Below are 12007 nucleotides of genomic sequence, written 5' to 3'. Positions count from 1 at the left end.
CATTGTGTGATGCCTCAAAGCCAGCCCTGGACCCTCTTGTGGCTGATGTGGGTAAGGTCTACCCTGGGTTGGGCATTTGTGTAGGGCAACGTTCCAGAGGGATATAGGAGGTCCTACCTAACCAGTCTGACTATATATCACTGTCGTGTAGACATTGCTAAGGATTTTGAGGTCTAAGGGACAGAGATATCTTGTCACATTTGCTTAGTGGGTCCAGGTACTGGCCTTGTGCTCACACCAACTCACCTGATGCTCACGGCAACCCTGGAAAGAAGCAACATCACCATTTATCTCCATCTGAGCGGCGAAGAAGCTCAGACTGAGGGAGTTAAATTGTGTGCCTAGAAGCTCAGACTGAGGGAGTTAAATTGTGTGCCTGGTTTCTCACAGGCTGAATCTATGTGATTCTGCCCTACACGTTGTGCCTCTGGCTTAGTTTTCTTAGTGTGGGAAGTGGTCTTTGATAGATGTGTGTGCAAGAAACCAGAGCCTGTCTTCAAGACATTTAGAATCTTTCGAAGTGGGGGAAGCTGAATAGATCTAAATGCTGAGGGGGCTGTGAGGTGGAGGGAGGGATGGGGCTGGAGAGCGACCAGGGCTGGAGTCAGCTCTGCCCCTTGCTGGCCATGTGACCCTGAGTACGGATGTTTTTTCCCCCACTTGGACTCTGTTTCCTGGTTTATAAGCGGGTGCATAATCAACATGGGAATATCAATGTAAGAACTGGGAAATGGACATGCAGGTTGACTCCATTGATAATTGGAACGTATAAAAGCCTGAACGCTAGGTGTGCGGCATGATTGCCAGCCTCGTCTGCTGGAAGTCTGGCAGGCACAGGTACAGCACCTGCTGGGTGAGGAGATGAATCCCACAGCAACACAGAGTCAGCAAGGGGTGTGTCTGGGTGGGAGGAGAATTCCCCAGAGCAGACATGGGAGTTATAGCTGGCAGGGGTACTCAGGGGTAAGAAGGGGAGAAACAGGTGTCAGAGAGAACTCGGTGAGAATCAGGGTGGCCCGGTGGGTCACTGAGCACTCACCGTGCCCAGTCCTGTGCTGCTGTTGGGAAACCTCGACTTCACTATTCCTCCCACAACTCTGAAGTCCAGTTCCAACTTTATCCCCACAAGAGGACGCCAGAGCTGAAATGAGTCAATGATTTGCCAAACAGCCCTGAGGCGGTATACCTGGTGGGAAAGACCTGCTCACCTCATCACCAGAGTGCAAAAAGGAAAGGGAGGAGGGGTCTGGGCCCATTCTCCCAGTCTCATGGTGCCACTACCTCCCAGTGGGACCCATCGAGGTGCACATACAGGGGTCCATGTGGACATGCCTACAAAGTAGAGTTACACAGCCTCCTATAAGCCGTTTCTGTGTTCTACACCGTCTGTGCTCAGGATGCCAGGTGCTGGGCGTGGCTCTCTAGAACATTGCTTGCCCTTAGAGTGGGAGTCATTCACAGGGAAGGATGCTGTGAGCGAAAATGTAAGTGACGGTGGTGTGCCTTTTTGTCTATATTCTGGGGACACAATGGATAGACTAGGGTGAGATGGAGTTATAGGCAAGCCTCTGGGTTCCCATGGCGGTTGGCCCAGATAACTATGGCCTTAATACAATTGTCTCAGAGACTCCAGGAGAAATTTGATCGTCAGCTCCATCTTTCCTAGGATTTGCTCCCTGTGTCTGATGACTTCTGGAAGGTTAGTTAGCAAAGCCCCCTTTCTGACCCCTAGGTGAAGTTGACCACTGTGTTTTCTCCTGCTAGCTGTCTTCTGGGGAGATATCGCCTTGGATGAAGATGATCTCAAGTTATTTCACATTGACAAGGCTGAAGACTGGACCAAGCCATCCATGGAAAGAATGGGACACGACACTGGCAAGTATTGGCTTCCTCATCAGCTTGGGTCCCAGTGGGCTGCTGGAGGGCTCCACTAGGAATCTTTGATATCTCTGAGGTCCAGAGACCTCTGTGGAAGACCTGGAGGGACCACACTACTTCCTCTGATGAAGGCATGAATCTGGGACATTAAACTTACCCTCCCCCTCTTTTCCCTCCCTCTCTGTGTATGTATATATGTATGTGTAGCCTGTATTTGTTCACACTTGTGCATGTGTGCACATGTGTGTGGAGGTCAGAGGTCAAAGTCGGTGTCTACGTAGCTCAGTCTCCACCTTCTGTAAGGTGTGGTCTCCCACCGAACCTGGGCCTCCTCCATTTGGCTAGGTTGGCTCACCAAGGAGTATCTGCCTCTCCCTGGACCTTGCACCCAGCACTGTGCCACCACACCTAACTTTTTAATGTGACTGCTGATCATTCAAATTCAGGTCCTTGATGATGTACAGCATGCACTTCATCAGTAGAATCATTACTGTTTGCCCCAGCCCACACTTAGCTAATCCTTCTAAGAGAATCTCTCGTCGCCTCTTTTGGAGGGTTCAGCCTGAAGCCCAGTGTTGGTTCTTAAGACTCTGGCTTGTCTGGTTTGTTGTAGACTGGAGAGAATTGCTAAGTGGCTGTATTTAAATGATCTCTGACAACATTGTCAATGGTAATGACTAGGCTAAAATGAGAAGCTTGCCCATGGAGAATTGTGCACTTGTTTGATAACCAGGCAAGTCCTTATGTTGTCTGGGCTAGGAGACACACCCAGTTTTCATTCTGTGGCTACTTTCTCTCCTGGCTGCCAGCCTTGAGATGAGGCTGTTCCCCTGGGTGCTCCTCACCCTTTAAAACCCCATACACTAGACTCAAGTGACCTTAGCTTTGTAGCCTCTGGTCCTAGAAGTAGTGCAGGGCACTGAGTATGGGATTGGGAATTCTCATGTGGTGGACCGTAACTTTTTATTTGACGACTAAGGCTCACAACATCCTGCTATCTGTGAACCTTTCCCCCACAAATCCTTCCTTCTCTTGAAACTATTTAAGCCTCATCCTGGGTCAGGTTCAGTGTTGGTGAGAGAAACAGAAGACAGTCTAACCTTTGCCTTCATGGAGACGCTTGGAGCAGGCAGACAAGTGTAGATCTGTAAAACAAGGATGAAACTTGGACTCATTCCATAGATGTGTGGAAGTTTATGCCAAGGGTAGCAGGCTAACCCAGTGCCTGGCATGTAAGATCTCAAGAAACGGGGAGGAATTTATGGTGAGCAAGAGCAGTGGGAAGAGACAAGAGTGGAGGAGTCTTTTGGGTATGATTATGATATGAATGGCACCCTCATCTTGTGTCATAAAGGAGAATTAGGAGCCCTGAGTGGGAGAGGAGACTTCAGGTGGAGGGGAAGACGGGTACATAGTTAGGAAAAACAAGAGGGGGTCTACATGAAACAGAGGTAAGTTGTCACTGGAAGATGGCCCTTCAGGCAGACTCCTTTAGGTGGACATGTGGAGAGAATGGCTAGCACAGGAGGCAAGCCAAAACTTCCTTACTGTCTTCACTAGTGAGCTTGGGCTTAACCTGTGTACAGCAAGAGTCCTCTAAGGGGTCTCAATAAGACGATAGCTTGCTAAGTGTGGACTTGGCCATTCCTTAGTGGAAAGGCCCATCCCTCTACTTCCTGTAACTTGTTAGCTGCTCTGAGGATGCTGGGTCCTGGCTGAGGATGTAAACAACTGGTCACACTGATTGCTGGTAGTGATGTCATGGGTGTATCCCTAATGATGTACTTGGTGATGTTAGGAATATTCCTGAAAACCAGAGAGAGAGAGAGAGAGAGAGAGAGAGAGAGAGAGAGAGAGAGAGAGAGAGAGAGAGAGAGAGCAGGATGAGATGTGTCCAGAGTCAAAGGCTCTGGGGTTATCTGAGGAGAATGATCAGCTGGTGTGATTGTCTACAAAGGTCCCCACGGGGGTTGTCTGATGAATGGCCAGTGTTGTCAGTAGGTCATGGAACCATTGCCAGTGGTCTGGGGACACATCCGCCTTCCTCGGTGGTGTCTGAGTCTATGAACAACAGTAAAATTTGTGTGGCCTCTTCTACATGGTTTGAAGAACTGACTAGAGGTTCAAATGAGGAATCGAATTTTTTTTTTTTTATAACAGCATATCCACTGTTTCATCTGTGCTCCAGCATAGCAAACCTTCTCTTCATGATTTACCACAACATCCGTTCGCCCTTTCCCTCAGCCCCTCCCAGGGGTCTGGAGAAGATGATCTAACTAATTTGTGCTTAAAGTGGTTCCTAAGTGTCATTCACAGCATGGCTTAATACTAGTGAACACGATGTCTTTCATACTCGCTGCGATGAACTTTACACTGTGCTGTTCAGATGCCAAAGACTCTTCCTCATAGTCAGAGCTCATCCCGGGATCATCACTGATCTGACTTTCATTAGCATCACCCGGTTTGTCTGTGCAGGCCACACCCTGCCTAAGTGTTCTTCTGTATCCTGTACTGGCCTGCACTACTACCAAACTCACCCACCATGTTGATGGAATAGCTCACCCCTTTACAGGGCTGTGAATTGTTCTGCTACATCTTCTGTCCACAGATGTTTGGGCAGCTCAGGGTCTCCTGCTCTAATAAAGACAGAATCTATTTCCTTAAGCACCCATTGCCCCTTGGGAAGCTGCCCTGGGTGGAATTGTAGGGTACTGGGTTCAAGTTGATATCATCGAATCCATTTCCAAAGTGGTTGTGCCAATTCACAGTCCAGGTGGGGGCATACTTCCTTATAAAGCAGGAGTGGTACCCGTGCAGAGTCTGTTATCCGTTTTGGATCTTGATCTCCCTAATGTACCCTCTGGCCCACCCAACAGCCCACGCGCCACCAGGAATTCACAGGGTTACCCCATCAGCTCTCTTTCACTATTCCTGGGCACTTGCTACAGCCTAGCAGTTGTGAGGGAAAGGCTCCAGAGAGAGTAGGCATTGGTCAGACACAGTACCATGCATAGCTGCTAGAGAGTCCCCTTCAGGAAAGGTCACCCAAGGGGCTGTGGTGACGGGATGTCCAGTGGTTCACCTCTCTCAGAATGCTTGATCAGGATAGATGTGGGACTGGGATGTCTATCTGCTCTGTCCTTATCTTGTGAACTAATGGAGCACCACATCACATTCAGATTTGGACTCCCCAGAGGCAGCACCTTGGACCCAGGTGCTGACCAGTGTTGGTGGGGTCAAGAAGACAATGGTGTCAGAAGTTGCAGACCCTGGCCTTCTCCAGGTCATGTGTGCCAAGGGGGCTTTGGCCTCAGAAGGGTGCTATGAGCACTGATCTCAGTCTCAGGCTTGCACTATCTGGACTGAATCACAGAGGCAAGCCTCAGTTTCTTCATCTGCCAAATGGGGATAGAAATAGTTCTTAGCTCAGAGTAAGAGCATGAGGTCATAGGAAAGAATAAATGTGATGTGTCAATAATTCTTCATATTTGCAGAGAGAAGACGGATGTAGGAAAGGATTGGAATCAAAGTGAAGATCAGGGGAAACTGCCACATGTGGAAGGGCTTGGGGGTGGGACATAGAGGCTGGATGCCAAGGCTCAGATGCACCAGTGATGTCCTCTCCTTTCTCAGCTTAGTGTGGTTTTCTTCCTCAGTGTGTTTGTGTCGCAAAGTGGATTTTTATTCCAATTACTTTTCTCCAAGGGTCAATTGCATTTTGTAGCTATCCAGAATAGCCATTTTATTTTCAGGTTGGGAATATGTTTTTATTGATTTTGCTGATTAAACTAATACCGCTCGGTTCTTTTTTAAGTGCAAAGGCTCCTAAGTGGACAAGGAAAACCCTGTTATCTCAGCCACAGGAATCACTGGCAATACTTGCTGGATTCCTTTCTGTCCTGATGTGCCATGCATGGCCGGCCTCGTGTACAAACTCTCTCTCTCTCTCACACACACACACACACACACACACACACACACACACACACACACACCACACATACCACACACACACAGACTCACACACACACAAACACACACACAGACACACAAACACACACAGACACACAAACACACACACAGACACACACACAAACACACACACAGACACATACACACAGACACACAAACACACACAGACACACAGACACACACCATACATACACACGTACACATACAAACACACACACACAGACACACACCACACATACATACACACACAAACACACACAGACACACACCACACATACACACAAACACACACATACACACACACGCACACAGACACACAGACACACACAGACACACACCACACATACACACATACACACACGCACACACACACGCACACAGACACACAGACACACACATACACACACAGACACACACCACACATACACACATACACACACAAACACACACACGCACACAGACACACAGACATACACATACACACACAGACACACACCACACATACACACATACACACACAGACACACACACATACACACGCACGCACACAGACACACAGACACACACATACCATACACACACAGACACACTCCCCTACACACAGACACACAGACACATAGACACACACACAGACACACAGACACACAGATACCACACACACACAGACACACAGACACACACCACACATACACACAGACACACACACACCTTCTGGAATGTGCTAGTACAATCTACATGTTTGGTAACATCCCATCGTGAATGCCCCTGACCCCATGCCAAGGCCACTGGTGGTCTACAGGCAGCCCCGCCACACCATACCTAAGCCCTTAGGGACGATGCAAAGACTGTTTCCCTTTTAATGTAATTTTAAAAACGAGAATGGTGTTTCCGGGATGAAGACTGTACGTAGATGTCTAAGCATTTTCTGGGTTAAAAAATAAATAAATATAAAAGGAGCCATCCCTTAACCCAGTCTCGCTAGTTCAAAGGTGGGGAAGGGTGCGGTCTTTAGGATAGCTCGCCTAATCTCTACACCTTGATAAATGCAGTTTCCTTTCTTGGAGGCTGAGAAGGGAGCTCCAGCAGGAGAGAGGTGAGGTCCCCTCATGAGGCAATGGGGAAAAGGCTGTCACTGCAGGGCAGCCCAGAGTCTACGTCCCTGGCTTTACCCTGTGAAGCTGCAGTTACTCTCCAGGCTTCAGAACACGGGGACAGATGCCAGTTGCTTCTAAGGTGGACCAGCCAGCCTCTTTGTCCTGGAGATGCTCACATTCTTACTTCACTCAGTGGCAACTCCCAGCTCCCGGCTTGCTGCATCCTTCCCTGGCCATCCTGCTGCCATTTTGGCGTCAGGGGGAATGGAGTACGTTCGGATAATGAGGAGGCACGCTTTTGTTTAGAAGCCCACTCAGTGTTCTATGCGGGCACATAAGAAGTCGTGGAAGGCTTTGGGGCTCCCAGTAGGGACTTCTGTCACTGCTCACATAGGCCGCAGGTTTGAGTTGCACCTTGTGTTTCCCTGCCCCATCTCTCACCTCCTCATCCTGCTTCCAGATCATCTTCCTGGCCACTGTACCGTTTTGTACTATTTGGAATAGTGCTGTCCCCAGTCATGTCTAATAGAACTCCAGAAAGTGACCCACAGGAGAGGGACTTTACAGATCTAGTAAGTTAAGAAGCTTGGGATGAGATCCTCTTGGTTGAGAGTGGACCCCTAAACTCAGTGACCGAAGTCTTCGCAAGAGGAGGATAGGATGTAGGACACGAGAAGGAAGACATACAGGGATGGAGGCAGACCCCGGAGCGACGCTACCACAGGCGGAACACAACCCTGCTCCTTAGACCCTTTCCCCACGGCTTGTCCGAAAGCTTCCCAATCCACAGCCTACAGAGACTGGCACCCTTCCCCTCATGTCCTCTGTCCAACCCAATGACATCACATCTGTCCACACCCCGAGCTTCCTTCCGCCCAGCCTCCTGTTCCAGCGATTCGCTCTACTCTAAGTCCCCGTTCTACAGACAAAGAAGTGAAGACCAGAGAAGGCTGGTGGCTCACGCTTAGCTCTGCAGCTGGGTGGCTTTGCGACACCACTTTACTCGGCACGACTGCCAGCTGCAGCATACCACCTGGCTGGCAGTGCTCATGAAGTGGCCCCGTTTGGGTGTGCCATGCAAAGAGCTCTAGCTTCTCGATTTTTGGATGGGCTCATTCCCCACCCCTGGGAGCTACCTGACCAGCGGATGTGGCAGTGGCATGTGGATGTGTGTGGAGGCAAGAGCATATCCTTCAGAGAGAGAGCCCCTCTGTGAGCTTTTGATTTGCTGTGAGAAGAATGGAGCCCTGGGCAGGCATGGGCCTAGCTGCTCTGTGAATGGAGCTCTTGAATTAACATTGTGGAGTTTCCTAAAGCTGCTAATCGGATTAGCTGTGTAGTGAAGGAAGTACTTAGCGGGAGACACACAGACACACAGACACACAGACGCACACACACACACACACACACACACACACACACACACACACACACACAGGCACACACTTTCCAACCCTCTTGCATCTCTTTCATATGCTTGGCAGGACCTGGTTGCCCTGTTTCTGAGTCTGAGTTTCCTCTCAACAGCACAAGCTGGGCAGAAGCCTGTGTGGTCAACTGGCTGCACTCTTTTGATTATTTCCTCTTTCCCTAAAGGGCTGAGGAAGCTTGCTTTGAACATTCCCTTCTTTGCAAATGTACCTTGAGAGGAAGTTCTAGTTTGCGGTTATCCGTGTTGGGATAATGGATCTGAGTTCTTGAACTCTATAATAGGAACTCTGAAAGGGGAAGCGGTTTTAATTACTTACTGGCGCTGGTGGAAACCGGTTTCCCGCCGTGTCCATTCTGAGCCACTGGGCTGTGTCCATCCCCATTGAAGAGGCCAAGCTAACCTCTTCCTCCCTTAACTCCTGCCATCTGTGCAGAGCATCTGCAGAACCCCAGCAGTTTGGCTTCTGGGCTCAAAGTAAATAAATGAGCATCGCATAACAGCTTGCATCCTCTCTCTGGGTGTCGTCTTTGAGTCATAAAGTCTTCCCCCATCATCCCTTTGGCCTCTTGATTGCTACTCCTGATCCTGATCCCAACTTGGGGTGGCAGAGGGTACCCTCCTTTACTCTCTGTGATGCCATTGTCATAGAAGGGCAAGTGGAACCACATTCTCATTTATTTCAAGACCATTTAAACTCTGGTGTTTCAAACTACAGGAGAGCTGTGACCAAAGATAAGAGACTGCTGTGTACCCGAGAGGTATGTAGGTATCTGAATCAAATACTCTACTTAGGGTTTCTGGACTCTGTTTCCCAAGGAGGGAGGATCTGAAAACAGACTCAGCATATACGTTTTCCAACACATTCTTTCAGGGTCCTTGAGGGAATTAGTGGATGGGGTGATTTTAAGCAGGCCCAGAGACAGACCATGAGTTCCGAATGTCCACACCCATGGTGAGGCATTCTCCAGCCTGCATTTTACCAATTCTCCTCAGTGAGGTGGGAATGCCTCCAAATAACACAGGTCCAGGTGAAAGGTGGGTCACTAGGTGGTTCCTGTGGTGTTCTGTGGAGGATCCATGTCCTAAGCATAAGACTCCTGGGCTAACTTCTTGCTGGGGCCTTGCCCAGGATTCAGATCTGTCTGCTCACACACTAGACACTGCCAAGTGCCATCTTGGTCACACCTGGCTGTTGGAGATCTGTGTTGCCGATGCCTCTGGCTTGGGAGGCTGAGGAGGGTCAGAGGGCTTGGGGAGCTTTTCTCATTCACATCCCTTCTACTGGATCCCTAAGAGCTGGGTGGGGAGAAATCTGAATAACAGGCTTGGCGACTTTAATTTTTTAATTATGTTGGAATCTGATGAACATCAATGATTAGTTCTCTGAGAAAAAGACACACACACACACACACACACACCCGTTCACTTGGAATTTCAAGGAGTTTAAACACTATTGATCTTTAAGTTGTACAATTGTGACCTACACACCACCTTTCACTTCTGGGTGCTTGCACACCCTTGAAGACATTCAGTTGGGCCTCTGACCTTGTGGATTTGTGCTGTGGGTGGATGCAACCCTGGCTCTGTATTAATGAGCTGTGGATTTAGACTATCTAGTTTCCTCTTTATAACATGGGACACTTTATGTGTCATCGACTAGTCTCTAATTCTCATCTTGTGGGAGAATCAAATAAATGTACTTAGCAGAAACATTACCCCAGAGTGTGACCCAAAAAGCTGTAGTATTCCCTTTGGTTGACATTTTGCTGTTTTCTTGTCTCTTACTCTTTCTGGTCCTTGTCTGTGTCCCAGACCCTGGGCCCCCCAGACCCTGGGCTCCCCAGGAATTCCTTGCAGTGCTCTGCCATGACCCAGTGGGAATGCTAAAGCCAGGAGTAGCAACATGCACAGGCAGGTTCTTGGATTTTATCCAATCAGCATGTAGAAAATGTCTGTTAACCCCCAAGACAATGATATCTCTTGCTTTCTTAGGTCGAAGTTTAAGGTCTATACTTCATTGCTTCTAGAAACAGCCTCAAGTGTAATCCCCATTCTGTCCCCTTGAGCTGCTAAGCGCTCAGTCCCTCCATCCCTTCTCAAAGAAAGGATGAGTTCCGCAGGCACATGGTTGAGCCCTCCCCATCCTGCACACAATTCTTGCTTTCATTCAGCATCCACTTGCAGTTAGCTTGCATTTCTCCACCGGTCTCTTCTGACCTCAGCAGTGCTGACTCGTTTAGTTTGGTCTCGACCTTCCTTCCTTAGTGTCAGCATCAGACTGGGTGTATAAATGATGCCACGTGTGGACTATAGATTCTATACACTGGTTGGATCTGACCAGGGGCTCAGAACTGCACAGTGGCCTTCCTGGCTCATCCCAACCTCCCCGCCTTCCCCAGAGGCCATTAGGGTTAGGCTTGTATGCTTGACTGTGTGGCTGTCTAAAGGCCCTAGGAGTAAGTACAAGCTCAGAGAATGGTCTCAGCCTCAGAGTGGTAACCCAGGGCTGGGCAGACCCACCTTACCTTCTCAAGTATCTGAAAATGATGGGCACAAGGATAGCAGCTTATCTTACTGTAGGTCCCTTCCTACAGATTCTCAGAGGAAAACATGGTCCTCAGGACATCTCTGAGAGAGAGAGAGAGAGAGAGAGAGAGAGAGAGAGAGAGAGAGAGAGAGAGAGAACGTCCAGGTTCCTTCCTGCCCACGGCTCCAGCCTTTCCTAGACGGAAGCCATCCAGCTGGCCTCCCGTGGTCAGCCTGCTCTCCCAGGAGACTTCTCTTGGAGTTCCGCAGCATGGAACTTGATCTTTATGTGCTGTCCTCCACACCCTGCCCTGGGCGCTGTCACGGAGCCCTGTCGTCTCGGATGCCATGATTCACATCACTCTCTCTTTCCTCCCCTCTTTCATGTAAGGAACGCTAACTGGGGAGCCTTCTGTACTTGGTACCAAGACACTGCTGCATCTGTGCTTTTTCCAACATTAAGGAGAGTGAGTTAAAATGACAAGTGACTGTTGTCACGATTGTAGAGCACTGGAGGGGTAGGAGCTGGCATCAGAAGCTTCCCTCACTGTAGCAGCCACCCACCTCCCCAAAGACTGCTTTCCAGGCAGCGGCAAGTGTGGGCCCAGCCTGGGAGTACAGGGACCCAGGCAGACAGCACTAGGGAGGCCCTCAGTAGACTTTCTAGTTACATGCTGGTGGCTATAAAGAGCAGGGCAGAGCAGACCCTGGTCCTTAGGGACAGTGGGGATTGGGGAGGACATAGGAAGTGCTGGCCCGAGAGAATATGACAGGGACGAGAGTCAAGACTAAAGCAAAAGTCCACAAATAGAAATCAGGGGGCAAGGTAAGAACCAAAAGAAACCAGATCGAGCTGCTCCTAAAGCCTCTACTGAGCCTGCACTTAGCTGGACTGGCGGTCAGCAGGCACAGGGACCAGGACTCCAGCATTAGAACCAACAAGGCTTGGCATCACCTCTACCCATGAAGTCTTTTATTTGGTGAGAGGGTTTGGAATGATAAAGAGGCATCTGATAACGTGCACATCTGCTCTCTGGGAAGGAAAAAAAAAAAGAATACAACATAAGGATTCTATCAACTCTTCCTCTGTGGCCTCAGTTAAGGC

General features: G+C 49.2%; 1 protein-coding gene across 1 annotated transcript in view; it reads left to right on the top strand.

The window, feature by feature from the left end:
* The window catches only part of Tll2 (tolloid-like 2), a 115911-nt gene that overhangs the window by 22315 nt on the left and 81589 nt on the right, over positions 1-12007 (top strand). Inside the window, 1 exon segment of the mRNA NM_001191898.3 lies at positions 1765-1875. Within this exon segment, the coding sequence (NP_001178827.1) occupies positions 1765-1875 (111 nt within the window).

Source organism: Rattus norvegicus, chromosome 1 (assembly GCF_021556685.1).
Source record: "Rattus norvegicus strain SHRSP/BbbUtx chromosome 1, alternate assembly SHRSP_T2T, whole genome shotgun sequence".
Lineage (NCBI taxonomy): Eukaryota > Metazoa > Chordata > Mammalia > Rodentia > Muridae > Rattus > Rattus norvegicus.
Note: the sequence above shows the minus strand (reverse complement) of the source record. Positions and strands in the feature narration are given on the sequence as shown.